This window comes from Eublepharis macularius, chromosome 5 (genome assembly GCF_028583425.1).
Source record: "Eublepharis macularius isolate TG4126 chromosome 5, MPM_Emac_v1.0, whole genome shotgun sequence".
NCBI classification, from domain to species: Eukaryota; Metazoa; Chordata; class Lepidosauria; order Squamata; family Eublepharidae; genus Eublepharis; species Eublepharis macularius.
This window is the reverse complement of record NC_072794.1, coordinates 101405233-101424116: the sequence shown is the minus strand read 5'-3', so window position 1 is coordinate 101424116 and position 18884 is coordinate 101405233. Positions and strand designations below refer to the sequence as shown.

The 18884-nt window shown below is 44.7% G+C and overlaps 2 protein-coding genes across 3 annotated transcripts in view; one reads left to right on the top strand and one right to left on the bottom strand.

The window, feature by feature from the left end:
* Positions 1-9152: 9152 nt before the first annotated feature.
* Positions 9153-16992, bottom strand: MED8 (mediator complex subunit 8). The gene is given in 7 exon segments (XM_054982042.1): positions 9153-9604; positions 10485-10733; positions 10916-10997; positions 11869-12009; positions 13126-13270; positions 14733-14851; positions 16855-16992. Coding segments are annotated over 7 exon segments (939 nt in total). The 3' UTR covers positions 9153-9539.
* The window catches only part of SZT2 (SZT2 subunit of KICSTOR complex), a 116839-nt gene continuing 114912 nt past the window's right edge, over positions 16958-18884 (top strand). For both annotated transcript variants that reach the window (XM_054982041.1, XM_054982040.1), the window contains exons 1-2: positions 16958-17020; positions 18648-18773. In XM_054982041.1, coding sequence (XP_054838016.1) covers positions 16991-17020; positions 18648-18773 — 156 coding nt within the window. In that variant the 5' untranslated portion in view covers positions 16958-16990. The remainder of the gene's footprint in view (positions 17021-18647; positions 18774-18884) is intronic.

The following is an 18884-nucleotide window of genomic DNA, read 5'->3' as shown; positions in this document are numbered from 1 at the left end:
GCTAACTCCTCTCACGCAGATCGAGTCATACATGTTGGCGACCATGTGTGACCCGCGCATCAAGGGCAATTTCGCCAAGCGGGACGGGAACCTCATCCAAGCCAGAGACGGGCTCTGCTCTTGGGTGAGGCGCAGGCAGGCTGAGAGGGGACACCTGTCGACAGGGGGAACATGAGAGGGGCCCTGCCGTGCGGGTCCCTCTGACGCCCCCTCTGCGCAGCCCCCCCCCGCGGCCACCACCGGAGTGCCGATGGAGATGGAGATGCTCCGGTGGGCCCTCGTCCCCCCTGGGGTCGTGAGGACCACGAGAGAGGATTTGGCGGAGGCAATGGTCAGGGACTACCTGTTGAGACTGTTTACTGTCAGTGACAGCTGGCTAGATCAGAATGATCTAGCCTGACAGGTAGTAAGTCACATGACTGCATGTCATGTGATACACAGGGATAATTAGACTCAGTCATGGTGAGTCAGCAACTATTCCTTGATTGGTTAATTGGTGTAATCTCCTGTAATTAAGCAACGTGTACTTAAGGGGTGTAATACTGTTATGTGGCGCCCTCTGTTGGTTACACAAGTCTGGCAGAGCCTTATGTCAGTCAGTCTTGTGAGTGCTTGTATTATAGTCACTGTAAATACACTTCATACACTTTTCATAGAGTGTGTGTGTGTGTGCCTCTATAGCGGCAGTTTCCTGCAACCCGGCATTGCTGTCCACACCAAGGAAGACGTCCTTGACAGGGTTATGGGCCCAGAACGCGGCTGTGGTGCTGGGTTCAAGGGCAGTGAACTGTGAGCTGCATTCAAGAGGCAAGACAACAGAGAGGCCAGGAGTGGCTACCTTCAGTAAGGAAGGAGGAGATGGAAAGAAACCAGTCTACTCACGAAGGTGTGCCTGAGGAGGAGGAGGAAGAGCTCCAGGTTCTTGTTTTGGTTCCAGCCCTGGTTCCTGTCCTAGACGACAGCATGGCACAGATCCAGATGGGGCTGCCGGTGGACAAGCTCACCTCCAGTAATTACAGCATCTGGGCACTGAAGATGCAGCACTACCTCGTCAGGGAGTCGCTGTGGGAAAGTGTGGATGCGCCTCCTGATCAGCCAAGTCCTGCTGAGCAGGTGAGAGACAAGAAGGCTCTTGCCACCATTGTGTTGAACCTGGAAGATGATCAGCTTGTACATGTGGCTGATAAAACCAGCGCAAAAGCAGCCTGGGACACTTTGAAAGAGATATATCTGCAGCAGACTGCTGGGTCTGTTATATCTCTTACCAGGAAGCTGTGCCGGATGCAGTTGGCCCGGGGAGGTTGTGTAAAGACTCACATAAATTCCATGGCAGAGTGTTTTCAGGAGCTACTTTTGAGAGGGAAGACTGTCACTGAGCAGGACAAAGTCTTAATCTTACTCTCATCGCTTCCTGACACTTACCTTCCATTAATTGTCGCCCTTGAGTCTCAAGACCTGGCTACATTGTCCTTACAGCATATTACAGGACGTATATTTGAGTTTGCAGAGCAATTGGCAACCAGTGAATCGTCCTTGCTTAAGGCTGGGAACAGAGCCAAGTCTGGGAACGGTTCCAAGATGCCTGATAAGGAAACTCAGCGCAGCTGGAGCAGCTCAAGCAATGTTTCCAAGCCGAGTGCAAGTGAAGAGGAGAAGCAGTTTGCTTTAACTATTCGTCAGCATTGCTTTGGTTGTGGCTCATTAAACCACCTTCGTAAGTTTTGCCTGGTGTTAAAGGCAAAGAGCAAGAAGAAAAGGGTTCCAGATGAATCTGACAACGTACCCAAGAGCAGGCTTGTGATCTCGAGCCAAGTGTCTCATAATGATTGGTTGCTTGATTCTGGTGCATCACGGCTATTTTGTTGTGATAGGACCTTGCTCCGTGACATTCATCCTTCTAAACTTACTCATGTGAACCTGGCTGACGGCAGTGCAGTGCAAGTTGCAGAAGAAGGAAGTCTTGACTTCGCAGCATTGGGACATGTGTTCCATAATGTATTGTATGTACCCAAACTAGAGTCAAATCTGCTTAGTGTAGCTTGTTTAACACAAGCAGGGTTTACTGTGTCCTTCTCACTAACATCATGTACCATATCAAAGGGGGATAAAGTGTTAGTGACTGGGAAGTTAAACAATAATGTGTATATGGTTCATAATGTGCCAGCAGGTGCTCAAGTAGTTATGAATAAGAGTCCCCATGATGGGTGTATTCATTTGCTGCACCGTAGGCTAGGGCACATGGGGTATAAAGTAATTAACAAAACTTTAGCTTGTCTGGGTACAGAGAAGGTAAAAAGCTGCAACAATTTCCTTGATTGCCAGGTATGCAAATGTGTAAAGGCAAAAGCGTCCCCCGTGGCAAAAGCCAGTACCAGGGTGACCACAAGACCTTTAGAATTGGTTCATATGGATGTTTCTGGACCTTATCCTGAGAGTTTCACAAAACTAAAATATGCACTCTGTCTAGTGGATGATTATAGTAGGTTTGGGTGGATTTATCCTTTGAAGCATAAATCAGAGGTATAACAAACTATTAAACATTGGTGCTGCAGGGTAGAAAAGCAGCTTGGTGAAGAGTTAACTGCTATTCAAACTGACAGAGGAGGTGAATTCATGTCAAAAGAATTCAAACATTGGCTGGAGAACCGAGGTGTTTACCATAGAGTTGCAAATGTTCCCACACCATCTGAGAATGGTGTAGCTGAGAGGAGAAATGGTTTGATTCAACAAGTAATGAATGCTATGTTGGCAGATTCAAATCTGAACAAGAGGTTCTGGGCAGAAGCAATTTGTGCTGCCTGTTTCATATGCAACCGTGTGTGGTCCAGCTCAATTGACCAAATCCCTTACTTTATGTTGTTTGGAAAAAAGCCTAAAACAGATTTCCTAAGAGTGTTCGGTACAACAGCGTGGGTGAATATTCCTTTATCTCAGAGGAGAAAAGGTGGTCCCAAGTCCAAACGATTGGTATTTTTGGGCTATCAAACGGGCATGAAAGCCTACAGGTTTGCAGATTCGCAACAACAGCTAAGTTTCAGCAAATCAGCTAGCTTTAATGAACATGGAAATTGGGGTAAACTACATGGAAGGGAGGAGCAGAGTCAAACTGTGTTACCCATTACTAACGAGGCTGAAGATGTGCAGCAGCCAAAGGCTAGGCAGGAGATAAAGCAAGAGGCAGTTTCTCCAGGTCAAAAAGCCTCTGAACATGCACAAGGTAGCGTACAGCAGCGAGCTGACATACAGCCAACTCGTGTGTCAAGTAGGAGCACTAAAGGCTGTCCTCCTGTTAGGTATGGTTTTGATGCCAAGGTTACAGCATCTATCAATTATGTGTACATACCAGAGCCTAAATCATTCCAGGAGATACTGAGTTTTGAAAGTCCTGAGAAAGAGGCTTGGTTGGCCGCAATGCAGTCTGAATATGACTTCTTGGTAGACAATAAAGTGTTTTCACTTACAAAATTGCCTGCCGGAAAAAAAAACTGTGGGTTGTCGCTGGCTGTACAAGGTTAAGCAGCTGCCAGATGGTAGTTATCAAAGGAAGGCCAGATTAGTGGCCAAAGGTTTTTCTCAAATCCAAGGTGCAGATTTTGATGAAATGTTTGCGCCCACGGTGAGGGCAGAGTCCTTACGTTTAGCATTGTGTAAAGCAAGTCTGCAAAATTTTGATGTGCATCATTTTGATTTCCAAACTGCTTACCTAAATGCAGATCTGGATCAGGTATTATTTATGGATCAGATTGAGGGGTTTGAACCACAAAACAAAACACTGGTGTTGCAGTTGCACAAATCAATTTATGGTTTGAAACAAAGTGCATTATGTTGGTACAAGTGTATAAGCACTAAGCTGTCCAGCATAGGGTTTACTGCTGGGATTGCTGACAAGTGTGTGTTCAGCAAACAAGGAGAAAGTTCACAAGAATTTATAGTTTTGTTTGTGGATGATCTATTATACCTTTGTGAGAATGACAAAGCATTGAACAAGTTCAAAGATGAACTGAGTAGTCAATTTAGGATTAAATACCTAGGTCCCATCAAGCATTATTTGGGTTTGGATGTGACAAAGAATCCTGAAGGGTGTTATGAGTTATGCCAACAGCAGAAAATAATGAAGTTGTTGGAACAGTATGGCATGACAGATGCCAAACATGTGAGTACACCTATGACTACTTGATACCTTAATGAGCCTAAAGACCAAGAGTTAGAATGCAAAAGGCAATATTTATCTTTGGTCGGAGCATTACTTTACTTAGCATGCTGGAGTAGACCTGATGTGTTTTTGGCAGTACACTGGTTATGTCAACAAAGTGCTAACCCTTGTAACAGGGATTGGGTGGCTGCCAAGCGAGTACTTAGATACCTAAAAGCCACTGCTGATTATAAGTTGGTCCTCAATGTCAAACAAGATTCTGAAGTGTGTATATACGGATTCCAGTTGGTGTGATGATCACATTTCTGGCAAATCAACCACTGGGTATGTAATAGTTGTACATGGAGCATTAGTCGTATGGAAATCAGTGAAGCAAACACTAATTGCAACTAGTAGCTCTGAGGCAGAATATGCGGCCATGTGTTCTTGCATCCTTACTTTAGAATGGTTGTATCAGTTGCTAAAGGATCTTAAGCTGAATTGTAAATTGCCAATAAAAATGAATTGTGATAATTCAGCTGCTGTACAGATTGCAAGCGGGCAAGGAATAAAAGCTTGCAGCAGACATATTCTGATCAGGTATCAGACGGTTCGGCAAGCTGTGGGTGACAAGTTTGTAACCCTAGAACATTGTAACACAGATGAGAACATTGCTGATGCATTTACCAAGAGTTTATGTATTGAAAAGTTTCACTATTACAGGAGGTACCTGGGAGTCACTTCTGTAAACAGGGAGGAGTGTTGAGACTGTTTACTGTCAGTGACAGCTGGCTAGATCAGAATGATCAAGCCTGACAGGTAATAAGTCACATGACTTCATGTCATGTGATACACAGGGATAATTAGACTCAGTCATGGTGAGTCAGCAACTATTCCTTGATTGGTTAATTGGTGTAATCTCCTGTAATTAAGCAATGTGTACTTAAGGGGTGTAATACTGTTATGTGGCGCCCTCTGTTGGTTACACAAGTCTGGCAGAGCCTTATGTCAGTCAGTCTTGTGAGTGCTTGTATTATAGTCACTGTAAATAAACTTCATACACTTTTCATAGAGTGTGTGTGTGTGCCTCTATAGCGGCAGTTTCCTGCAACCCGGCATTGCTGTCCACACCAAGGAAGACATCCTTGACACTACCTCGCGGAGCCCTGCGAGTCGCTCTCCACCGATCCGCTCAGCTACTGGGCCAAGAAGGAGTCGGTCTGGTCAGACTTCTCCCTCGAGGCGCAGCGCCTGCTCTCATGCCCTCTGACGAGCGTGGAGAGCGAGCGAGTGTTTTTTCATGCGGGCGACACTGTCAGCCCACATCGCACTCGCCTTCTCCCATGGAGAGTCGAGCAGTTGACCTTCCTGAAGGTCAACTCTTGCCTCTTCGATTTCTCAGGACTGGACTTCCAGAGTGACTGAGGTGAGCCCAACTTGTGGCCTGCATCCTCCGCGAGTCCAATCCTTTGGAATCGCGCTCTCCCTTGCATAAACCCCTGTAGACACAGTTAAAACCGGCCAGTAGAGGGAGGGTGGTTAGGAAACAGTGGCAAAGGGAATCCACCCAGCAATTTGAAAGCCCCCCCAAGGGAATTCAAAACATCTCACAGCACTGAGACAGACCCTGTGGGACCAAATTTATTCTGAAAAATAATGCCCCAGAAACATGGATTGCCACTGGAGGGAGAAATAGGTTAGATAGGGATTGCTTAGGTGGGGATTAGGGAATGGGAAAAAGTCAGATCCTGCTGTTTGGAATGTTTAAAATGTTTTTCAGAGTTGAAATCTTTGTTTAAAAAAAACAAAACCAAAAAAAGTTGAAATGTTTTTTAAGAGTTGACATTTTCTTTAAAAAAAAAAACCAAAAAAAAGTTGTAATAATGTTTTTTCAAAGTTGAAATGTTTATTTATAAAAACCAAAAAAAAACACCCAAAAAAGGTTGAAATGTTACTGTTTGGTTTGCTGGGGGGGGGGGCGGGGGGGATGCGGGAAGAGTTGGGGATGGGCACCAGCCAATGATGATGTCTCGCAGATGTTTCCAGGTAAATGCTGAGGCTGGTGTGGGGGTGGGGGAAACCTCTGCAACACTGCTCCAGAAATACCACTGTGCAGTGCCTGGGAAGTGCCCAGTTCAGCTTTGTGTGGCTAAACTGAAAGCATAGCCGCAGGAAATGACATTGGTTATGCTGGACCTTGTTGCAGTGGTTTCCCCCCATTAAGTTTGGTTATGGAGGGATGGTTGGGAGAGAAAAAGATGGTTTGAAAGAGAAAAAGAGAAAAAGTCTTTGTGTGGTTTTTTGTTGTTATGACGGAGGTGTTGAGGGGTTAAGCAAGTAAGTTTTTTATTTCATGATAGTTGTGTTGTTTTCTGACTAAGACAATGCTGACCTGCTGGTGGGTGTGCCCTGCTTCTGTGTAACCTAAATCTGTTCAAGAACGAAAGTGTTTTTGACCCATTTTGCCCTCCCGCTGTGTAACACACATCTTGTACAGACGTTTTGAAGCTTTGGTGATTGTCTGATATTTATTGAGTTGTGTTATGTTTGAGTAGTGTGACTCACTGCAAGCATGCTGTTATCATGCCCTTTTGTGCCCTACTGCTGTGTAAATTTAAGCTGTTCATGAGGTGTTTTTGAAAGGTCTTGTGGTTTTGTTGTATCTCTTATTTGAAGCTAGTAGTTATGTTAATTTTGTCTAGTGGACTTCTTTTTCCATGCCCTGTTGTGCCCTCCTACTATGTAACCTAAATCTGTTCAAAAATTTAGAGTTTGTTAAAAAAATTTTTAAGATTCTTTGATGTGTAGTGAATTGTGTTGTCCTTTTGTGTGGGGGACGGTTAGTGTGATTTGCCGTGATGTGTTGACCTATTGTACTTTGAAAGTGAGAAAATAAAGTTTTTTAAACTTGAATCATTGTGTGTGTGTGTGTGTGTGTGCGCGCGCGCGCGCGCGCGCGCGCTTCATTCTTTGATGTGAGGTTGGTTCCCAGCATAGGGAACAATGGGGCAGGCTGGCCAGCCTTCTCTGTAGGTGGTGGGGGTGTCAGGGGGTGGTTTTCTGTGTGTCAGGTGCTCTTTCCCAGGGACAAGTTGGCACTCAGAAGTGTGCCCACCATTGTGGCACCCCTGGGCTGTGTGGAATTGCCCTGGGAAAGAGAGTTTAGAAGTTCCCAGCATAGGGAACAAAGGGGGAGGGCTGGCCAGCCTGTTCCTGGGGTTATGGGTGTGGGGCTGCTGGGGGTGGATTTGGGTCTGTGAGGGGCTAATGTGGGGATTTGGGTCTGTGTGTGGCTGCTGGGGGGGAATTGGGTTTGTGTGGGGCTGTAGGGGGTGGACTTTGGGGGCTGAGAGCACCTACTTGGGGAGGCCATGAAATGCCCCCCCCAAGTGGGAGCAGGCTGAGCCTTGGTGGGGGGTGGGAGTAGAGGTGGGAGAAGGGCCCCAGAGGGTTGGGGGGCATTTTGCATGCAAAATGCCACCCCTGGCAAGACAAGCCTCCCCCAGGTAGAATTGGTGGAGAAAAGAGCACCTACTTGGGGAGGCCATGAAATGCCCCCCCAAGTGGGAGCAGGCTGAGCCTTGGTGGGGGGTGGGAGGAAAGGTGGGAGAAGGGCCCCTGAGGGTTGGGGGGCATTTTGCATGCAAAATGCCACCCCTGGCAAGACAAGCCTGCCTCTTCATTTTTTCCCCATAGGAAATAATTAGCAGCAGCAAGCTAAAAAGACGTTCACGTTTCTCCTTTTTAGGAGAGGATAGGGGGACCTGGTTTGGGGGGCCATAACATGGCCCCCAAAGTCCAATAGGTCTGAAACTTGGGGGGTTGTTAGAGAGGAGTTAGAGGAAGGTCCCCACCAATTTTGGCTTGATTCGGTGGGAAAATGCCTTCCCCAGGCGTCCAGGAAGACGGAGGCATTTTCCCATTGAAAAGAAACCTGAAACAACCAGAAACAACCCGAAATGATACCCGAATTGCTAGTGGTTGCCAAAACAGATTCTCGTTTCGGGTATACCTGAAACGAGAATCCCGAAACAGTGTGCCTTTGCACACCCCTAGTTACCAGTAACAATATAGTGCTATTTGAAGCACAGATCTTAACAGAATGTTGGAAATTACTGACTCCTAAGGACATAAGAATAGTGCTGCTTGATCAGACTGGCGGTCCACCTAGCCCAACCTGTTTCACACAGTTGCCAACCAGTCACGCTGGAGTATGAACAAACAGGGCACAAAGGTCAAGGCTATTCCCTGATGTTGCCCTTAGTACTGGGTTTCAGAGTTTTGCTGCCTCCTTCATCTAGTTTATTCCCAGCTGCCCTTGAAGCCGTTCATACAGGATGAACTTGAAGAAAAACAATGCAGTTAAGACTGGATGACATAAATGTCAAGGTTATGCACAGGAGCTCTTGAATTCAGCAAACATAAAGCAGACTGGACAACTGGCACTCTTGTGAACATTAATTCAAAAATAAATGTGAAGTGAGTGTCACTGAGGGACAGTCTCTTAATAACTGGGGCCAAATAAGTTAAACTAGATTTAACTTGGAACAGAATGCAAGAGATCTGTGATTGGTAACATGAATCAAGATTGTGTAGTATGATGTTTCAAAAAAGGTTTTTCCTTAAGGATGGAGGTGGGCTGTGCCAATGTACCACAAAGAACATATGTTTATTGCTCAATCAATGAGTCTTACACAGGATACAGGCCAGTAAAGCCTTGCTCCACATGTCAAATTAGTTCCAGTATCTGGATATTTTAATAATCCCTTGCAACTAAGGGCATAGTTTTGGTTTTTGTCACCTAGATGGCATTGATCAGTACAGCAAACTCTGCCATTAATACCTGTGGTTTGTCTTGTGGAAAACATTTGGTTAGTATTCATCTTATTAATGATTGTGAATTAATATCAGCAGAGATCAAATCTGATGATTTAATGGTCTGTTCTAATTGCACTATATTAAATGATTTATGACAAAAGAAAACAGAAACGAAACTATATAGCTTTCAATGACTCAATTTATAAAAACAGAAACAAAAGTTATAGAGGGAAGAGCACCTGGTCTTTATTCAACAAAAAAACTTTTTGGAGTACATATTACATGCTTCTTCTACCTCCATACAATACAGATTCCAAAATCAGTCAATAGATAGATAAAAATAAAAAAGTAAAGATCTACTTTTTCCATCCAGTCCTGGCTAGGCTGCAGAGGTGTCTTCCCTAAAGTATTTGCCTCTGGCACTCTGTACAACTTCACTGTCCAAAGAGATAAATGTGGTTGTATAAATAAATAAACTCAGGAGAGTATGGAGGATAGGGAGGTTCAGTCAGGAATTGCACTGTTGGGAGTAGTTTGTAGTCTCTGAAAGAAGTCCAGGAGCAACAACATGTCAAAGTATTTCCCAAACTCACCTCTGATAGGGATGCATTGAAGCAGACTTGATATTGGTTTTTATGCCACTGGGCATCTTACCTAGAGTTGGGAAAGGTACGGAGTTTAGTGATGTGATAAAGAGAAAGCTCCACATCTCAGAAGAGTAACATATTTGGAAGAAATTTCTTCCATTCCTTGCGCAGGGATTGAACCTGGATCTTCCTTCCACACACTTTATGGGTGAAGTACAGCTATTTCCTCATTTTTAATTCCCTTCACTTCTGCAGTCTCCTCCACCTTCATCTTTTTCAAGACTCATTTCAATTAACATACATATAATTTGCTCTGCCTCAGGCTATTTGGTTTTGCACACAAACTGTGAAAAAGCTGAGAGGCTGTCATGTCCATAGCCTCCCAAGTATCTGTACACCTAAATCTACAGATTTATACAAAAGTACATAGCTTTATTTGGACACCAGTTCCTCCTGTCCAATACACACCCTGCATTCCAGTCAGGGCCGGATCGAGGGGGGGCAGGGGGGTAGTCTGCCCCAGGCCCTGCCAGGGAGGGGGCGCCGGGAGCAGCTGCCAGCTGCCGGAGCGCGCAGGCAGCAGCATGGGCAGCCTTTCACCTGCCCCGCAGGACAGGGGGTGGCTGGCTTGCCGTGCGCCCCGTCCTGCAGGGCAGGCAAAAGGCAGCGTGGGGGGCTGCGAGGCTGCCTGGGGGGCTGCAAGGCCACCTGTGCCATTCGCCTGCGGGGAGGCGAATGGCACAGGCGGCTTCCCAGCCCCGCACGCTGGCTCCGCCTTGCGTGATGATGTCACCGAAATGACGTCATCACGCAGCGCTGGGAGCGCATGCGCACGCTGTGGACTAGGGTTGCCCTGGGCGCCGGCAACCCTAGATCCGGCCCTGATTCCAGTTCCCTTCCTTTTGCACTCTAGGAACTCCTGAAAATGTCGGAGAGCTTGCATTTACCTGGCTGGCCTGCTTGTGGCATCTGTACTCCTCCAAGTATGGGCTGTGCTTGATTTGGTGCTCCAGGCATTTGCACCTGCTGCATGGCAGAAGGACCTCCTATGATGGTGTTGGCACCTTGCTGATTAGACTGAACAGGCCCTGTCACACCTGGAGGACGCCTGTTTGACAGACCCTTCCCAAAGGCCACAGCTGCAACCAGAGCATTAGTATCAGCAGGGTTGTACGTCTGTTTGTTCTGCCGTAAACCTGTAGAAGAGGAGAAGATCAACAGTACACAACAAATTATCCTTACTTCTCATGATACCCTATTACACCTGAGCTAATCTTTGCTCACATTATTCTGGGTGCTACTGTTTTTAGAACCATCATCTCCGGACCCTACCAGATCCCCTTGCATCCTTTCCACCAAATCGTTCCAAGAGTCATACCTCCACTCTCAGATTCTCGTTCTTCTTTGTTGATCTTCTCCAACAGATTCAAGCACATTTTGTTTAGACTTTGGATCTGTTTCTGTAACCACAGTAATGTGCATCAGTCAGAATATTTGTTACCTTTCTCTCATCATTATCTCCTTAAAATTATAGCAAATTTCCTCAAAGCCAATCCCCAAACTTTCAAGAACATGAAGTACTCATTTATAAAGGCAATTTTACACCATCTTGACAACTCCTAGTACATGATGGACACCTGATAAATATTGCTTACAAGGATCTCTAGATAAGATTAAGATATAATCCTATATAAGATATAAGAACACAGTGTTCTTATTTTCCATTTCTGTTTTTGAATAAGTTATTCTTCTGTCTTATCCTACTCAGTTTCATTAGAGTTCATAGGTTTCCAAACATGTTCTTCAAGAGGCAAACTGGCAGTTATCTGTCTTTTTTGGAACTTGCAAGAGATAGCAACAGAATGATGTTTAAGTGATACATGTGTGTATGTCTCCTTCCTTTTATCAAGTAACATATAAACCCCAAAGTGTGTGGAATATCTTCTTTACATGTGACTTGAATATAAATTTATTTTCCTTACAAATGAAAGGTTTTAAGTTTTAGTATGTAAATTAAAACATGGTAGGGTCAACCAGGGGCCAGATAAAATTGCTTCACGGGCTGCTGGTGGTCATCGATGATGTAGAGGATTAAAGATACTCTATTGTATCTGCTCCTGAATATCCTGTTGTTCATTATCATACTTTTGCTTGGTGATTGTACTAGCTATTGATAAAATTATATTTCACTTGCACTGTGTAATCTGCCTTGTGTCTCAGTGAGAAAGGCAGACTATGGATAAATATTTAAACAAACAGCAGAGACATGGAAACTGGTACACCCCTGAAAGCTGAGAAATTTAGAATTGCCCCGAAAGCAGAAGTAATTACCTGTGCAGCATCAGTGCCAATACGAGCTGCATCTGTGCTCAGCTGTTTCTCCTGTTCCTCCACCTCTGGATCAGGCTTTGTTCTCAAATGATCAGGTACGACCTCATGGCTGAATACTGGAACACGTCCTTCTGTCTGCCGCTGAAACACCCAGAATATCAGTGCTTAAAGCCATACTTTTTGATAAAGACAAGGAATAGTAAGTTAACTGTAGCCTTGGTGTGAGCTACAGAGATTCAGACACTGCTGGAAATTTGGCATCAGAATATCTGTCTGTGCAGGATCCCTATTCCTTTGTTTCTTAGGCATAATAAGGCTAAAAAATTAAGAGCCTGTGTGTAATTTCCTACTTAGGTCTTTATATTAATGTGAACAAAGAAGAGGTACAAGATGAAGTACAAAGGGACAGATTTCCCATACCCTTCTTCTCAATTCAGCAAAAATTAGCAAACTCTGGCCTCTTGTGCTATTGCCATCTTGCACTCTTCTCTTTATTTTGGCTTGGTCTACATAAACAAAAGATGATACTATTCTAAGACTGTAGACTGAACATTTCTCATTACAGTAAGACATAATGTAGAATAACACCTGCAGGTTTTAAAAACCATTAAAATTAGCTCATTTAGCTCATCAAAAAGCAATGTTCTACTCCAATCTGCTCCCCGCTATGATAATCTTTTTCAAGAAATTTCTACCTCTGAGTTCTACTAATTCATCATGCCACCAGGACCCTGGTAACAGTAGAAAGGGGCTGTAGGGATTTCAATGAGGACAGAAAGTTCTCCTACTTTCACTGCTCTTCCACAATTCAGCAGGGTAGGGGGCATTCTGCACTATTTTAGATGATGAACCATTCACTTCCCTCCTAATGACAGCTACTAACAACAGTAATAATAAAAACCTTGTGCTTATAGACAGCTTTTCTGAACAAATTAGTGGCACACTCAGAACAGTTAACAAAGTCAGTGTTATTATTATCCCCACAATACAGCTGGGGAACTGGAGCTGAGAGGAGTGGCTTAACCAAGGCCACCTGCAAAGTTCATGGCAATAGTGGGAGTTGAATCAGAAGAGTGCTGGCTTGGAGCCCAGCCACTTAACACCTATGCGACAGCAGCTCTCTTTTGCTGGTTTATGACACAGGAAATATGACCATATTTACTTTGCTACTGTTTCATTTTGTCTACTTCTCCTCTGCTCTGGAACCAAGGAAAGATTCATACAAACTGGGAGAAGAGTTACCAGCAAGATTCTTACCATAATTTCTTCATCACGGTCTGGGGACAACACTAAGGGAATGATGACTTGATTGCGCAGCAATGGAGTCTTCTCATGCTTCAGCACTTTATTCAGTGTATTCAGTTGTCCTGAGAGTAGTGCAAAGCTATCAAGCACTGAAGGCCTAAAGCAAAGATGGGAAAAGAAAGGATACATGGCATAAGCAGAAACCAACCCTGATTATGTATTTATTACATTTATATCCTGTCTTTCTTCCATTAGAGAACTTGAGACAGTCCACAAAGGTTTCTCCCATCCTGGCCCTGACCAGACTCAGACCTGCTTAATTTCAGCAAGGTGACTTTTAAGTGTTTTTCAATCCCAGTTAAACTTAAATCAAACTGCATGGATAAGGGCAGTTAAAATCTTAATTCCTTTTTTCATAAAATGCTAACCATTGAAAATTACAATATCTGCAGTAATTTAAACTGCAAGGAAGTTAATTTCAGTTTAAGACATATTATAGCTGTGTACCATGTGTGATCTAACATAATTTTTTTTTAATTTTAGCAGATGCCAAAGTGAATGAGAGTGGCATGCAGAAATTCCCCAATGCAGAATATCTCTGAGATTTGTGGGTATGTATGCAAGTGGGAAATAACTCACTAAGATCCTATCCCATAACAAGGTAGAAGATTTAACAGTAGCCATGACCTGGTGAACTCTGAGCCAAATAACAGCTCTGCATATATCTTTACACTTTACGGTGCTTATCAAGTCAAGCAAAACCCATTAAATGCCCCCACACGGTCTTTGCAATCACAACTTTCACAGGCATGCTTCAAAGGAGAGTACCATGTATTTGCCTAGCTTTCACAGATGTAAGCCCTATAGAACTCAATGGAACTTACTTCCAGGCAAGCATACGCAAGACTACAGTCCTAGGCTGTCAAATTTATTTTATTTGAAGTCAGGGCTTTTTTTCTGGGAAAAGAGGTGGTGGAACTCAGTGGGTTGCCCTCGAAGAAAATGGTCACGTGTCTGGCCCCGCCCCCTGATCCCCAGACAGAGGGGAGTTCAGATTGCCCTCCACGCGGCAGCGTGGAGGGCAATCTGAACTCCCCTCTGTCTGGGGATCAGGGGGCGGGGCCACCAGACATGTGACCATTTTCAAGAGGTTCTGGAACTCCGTTCCACTGCGTTCCAGCTGAAAAAAAAGCCCTGTTTGAAGCACTTCTGTGCTGCCTTTTGGCCCAACTCAGGGTTCCTAAGTCAGTGAACATTAAAATATGTCAGATATTAAAACTCAATACAATATTATATGGTGGAAATGATGTTAACTATTGTGGCCAAGCATGGAGCCTGCATAAAGCCCTGCAGCATACAGGCTCAACTATATGTTACTTGCGACATTGCAACAACAAAAAACCACCGGACTTAATTAAGACTGGTCACATAACCAGTAAAATAATTGTATTTTAACTGTGTAAATTGGATGTTTTTAGAATTGTTAACTATAATAACTGTTTTGTATATTTTAACTTTTATGTATTTTGTAATCCGCCCTGAGCCTGCTGGAAATGTGGGGAGGGTGGAATAAAAATCAAAAATAAATAAATAAAATAAGCTTCCTCAAAGATTCTTACCAGGTAAGCCGATCATATTCATTCTCTAGCTTGTAAATGAAGCTGATCAAGGAATTCTTCAGATCAGCTACCTGACTGATGAGAGCCTCTAGGGAAAGCTCAAGCTGCTTTTCCTCCCTCTGCAAAAAAATGGAAAAATAAGGTTCAGTATGTCAACTCCACAAATCAAGGGATGTTATATGGCCCACAGTCTCCCTGGTGATTTTCTCTATAGCATCAACATGCAGTCTAATCTCTACTCATATCTAGTCACCCAGTTTCCTTTGATATCTCCTTAGAATACTTCAGACATAACATGGCATCTTAGCCAATTTATACAGCATCACCAAAGAAGGAAGTGTGGGGGGGGTGGGGGGTGGAGGAAAATTGTTTTTACAAAAAGTATCTGTCATCTGTTATCCTTTTAAATCATTTACTATAGTATTGTTAAATTCATTATAGGTCAGGGTTCCTGTTCACATTAACAGTTACATTAACAAATACATTAACAAAGAATTTCAACAGGTGGTTGTTGTGGATTTTCCGGGCTGTATAGCCGTGGTCTTGGCATTGTAGTTCCTGACGTTTCGCCAGCAGCTGTGGCTGGCATCTTCAGAGGTGTAACACCAAAAGACAGAGATCTCTCAGTGTCACTGTGACACTGAGAGATCTCTGAGAGATCTCTGTCTTTTGGTGTTACACCTCTGAAGATGCCAGCCACAGCTGCTGGCGAAAAGTCAGGAACTACAATGCCAAGACCACAGCTATACAGCCCGGAAAATCCACAACAACCATCGTTCTCCAGCCGTGAAAGCCTTCGACAGTATAATTTCAACAGGTTTGACTTTTCCTGTACCAGCTGGCACATGAGCCACATCCTACATTTATAGTGCAACCCCAAGCAGAGTAACACCCTTCTAAGCAGACTGCCCCCTTCTAAGACACCCTTCTAAGCAGACATAGGAGATCCAATGAAAAAGTCATGGTCATCTTCAGCCATGAGGAAAGGCAGAATATAAATATGGTTGCCTCAAATTAATTTGCAATAACTCTTCAGTATGGGTAGTATACAGAAGAAAACTTATTAGGGAATCAGCGGACACTACTTGGCCTATATGTTGTGAATGAGGCACACTCAATGCTTTGGATTTCACCAAGAATGACTACAGACTGCAGGAAGGGGAGCAATTTTCTCCTACTCTCCCCTTTTATGGGAGACTTCTGATTCCATCTAAAGCTAGTCTTGGGACTTTCCTGCTCCTGAGGACCAGTATTTCAGGAAATATTTTGGAAAGGAAAATTGGTGAAAATCATCCCTTTTTCTTGCACCCATAGAAATTTTAAGCAGGATCTAATCCATCATTTATTCTGGGAACCCATCAGTGCTTTCTGCAATGAGCTGCCTCTGAAATCTGTTTGTTGAATTGTTCTCTCTCTCTCTCTCTCTCTACACACACACACACTTTAAAATCTGTTTCAATGTTTTGCTTATTCGCTGCCTTGAGAAACCTGGGTGGAAATGTTTTAAACAAAATAAACAAAGGGGATTAACACTGTCCTCCCTTGAATTTGTTTGCAGGAGACATGAACACATCAAGTTGGATCTGGCCATACGTCAGTGAAAGACACTAATGGTCTCGGCCTTCCTATCTCCTCAGTAGTCCTTTCCGACACCAGGAAAGTTTATTCCCGAGGTTGCGGGACTCTCCTGGAGTGACAGCGGTCGGCGGGCTGCAGCGAGGAAGGGTAGGGCCCTAAGCCGTCCTTTCTGCCTTTTCCGCCAGTGGCTGGAAAGGACTGTGGATGGGGAGACCCGGGAAAATATTGGTGCGATCCTTGCGGTGGCTTCAACCCTTCCTTTCCAACAAGCTAGTTGCTTAGGCCTGCCGCCCCAGGCCGTTTGACTGGAGAAGTCGGAGTTCAAAGCAGAAAGGCAGAGAGCCATGACCCGTCCCTCTCCACAAACAACGGGAGGGGGGGCAGATTTTATGGCCCAGCGAGAATAGCCAGGCAAGGGAGCCATGGAGCTTCTTTTGCTTCTTGACAGGGACGTCGCAGTCACCTGCAAGAGCCCACTCGCGGCCCGGGCTTCACCTGGGAAACAAGGACAGCCTGCGCCTGCGCCCCCGCCCCCCGGCTTCACCTGCATGGCAACGGAGACGAGACACAGCGACCGGGACGACAGCCTTCCCGTCGGGGCGGGACCTTGCGTGTGCGACTTCCTCTTCTGGGTCAGCGCGTCAGCAGGTCGAAGGTTACGGCCTTAGAATGTAGCAGACATGGCGGCCTCTGAGACAGGAGATGCTGAGGTACCGCCCCTCCTCCACACTGCGCGGCTGCCCGTGGGAAGGGGGGCGGCGCGCGAGGGGCCCCGCAGAAAGCCCCTGCTGCCTGCGAGCAGCGTCTGTCCCTGTGCTGCAGCCTGGTGACGGAGGGCGGGAGGCTAGGCTTCCGAGGGAGTTGCTGCAAGAGCGGGGGGAAGATAGCGACCGTCTGGCTGCGGAAGGCTGCGGGTTTGGGACGGGGCGTGTGAGCGTCGAGGGAAGTTGTGGTCCTAAAGTTCCACCTTTTTCTTGCAACAGACCCCCATGTTCTCTGTACTTAATTTTGTACAGCCTGGGCTGCTGGCTGCTGTAAACAGCAGAAATCTGCCACACAGACAACTGCTTGAAGAATAGCAGTACAAATGACTGTGCCATCATGTAGGACTCTGGAGAGGCTGCATATAAATTCCTTAAACAAATAACACAACATTTTTTTTAGAAAGGTTGGGGGAGGGGGTGTGAGCTTCTGATCTGGACTATGCATCTCTCTCACCACTGTCATTGCACATTGCACATTACCCATGTAATTCCCTTCACTGGTACTGTGGCACAGAGAACAGTGTAACATTATGCTCTCTCTGTTCCAGTCATCCTGCTGCTCTGTCCCTCATGTAATCTTTTACATAAAATATAAGAACAGCCTTGCTGAATCTGGCCAATCAGTTGCCTAACCCAGTAAGGGAGAGAAATGTGATGCTCCAAATTAGGTACCCCAGTAGCATTATTGAACCATATTCAGTTGTAAGAATATGCATGGTTTTTCGTTTCAGTGAACTCTTAGGCTACAATCTTGTTCCTCTGAAGTGTCAGACCTCCAAGCAAACAGATTATAAACAACCACAAATGCAATATAAGATGCTACTTTACCTCTTTTGTATAACTTGTTGTTCAGCCCCAAATACCAGCAAATGAATTATTCTGTTTAAAACTGTAAAGCAATTGTGGAGTAATGCAATCATCATTTATGTGTTCTGAAATTATATCAAAAGGAACTTGAACATGAGTGTTTACTGGATAACCTTGGGCCAGTCACACACCCAGCCTACCTCACAAGGTTGTTGTGAGAGCCAGTTTGGTGTGGTTAAGAGTGCGGGACTCTAGTCTGGAGAACAGGGTTTGATTCCTCCACTTGAAGTCAGCTGGATGACCTTGGGTCAGTCACACCTTCTAGGAGCTCTCTCAGCCCCACCCACTTCACAGGGTGTTGCGGGGATAATAATAACATAAATAATAACATACTTTGTAAATCGCTCTGAGTAGGCGTTAAGTTGTCCTGAAGGGCAGTATATAAATCGAATGTTATTGTTATTATTAAAATGGAAGAGAGGAAACTGCTGTCAGTTACTTTGGTGTCCCCAGTGGGGGGGAAAGGTGGGGTATAAATGATGGAAATAAATAAATGAGATTTAATTCCATAGTAAGAGCCATTGTCGTTCCTATCCTCTGTGCATTTATTTAGTTTTGAGTACCGTTACTGTGCTAGCCATGTCTGCCTCCTGTAGCAGCTGTCTTTTTCTGTCATGATTTTAAACACTATTCTAAAAGCATTTTAGTTCCCTTCTTTTCTTGCCTGTTCCATATGGTGAAAGTTGACTTCCTTTGTTAATTGCAGGTAGAGGAGGCAGGGCAGGTATTCCTTTTGATGAAGAAAGACTATCGGATTTCACGCAATGTACGCCTGGCCTGGTTTCTCAATCATTTGCATCAAGTTATTTTGGCAGTGCCTGAATCAGAGTTGGTGAGTGAACTACATGCAGGCTTATTTCTGAATGAAAAAAGTAAGACATGCTTTGGGTTGATGAAAAATGAAATGCTTCACATGAAAACTTACTATGATTTTGTCCCCTTT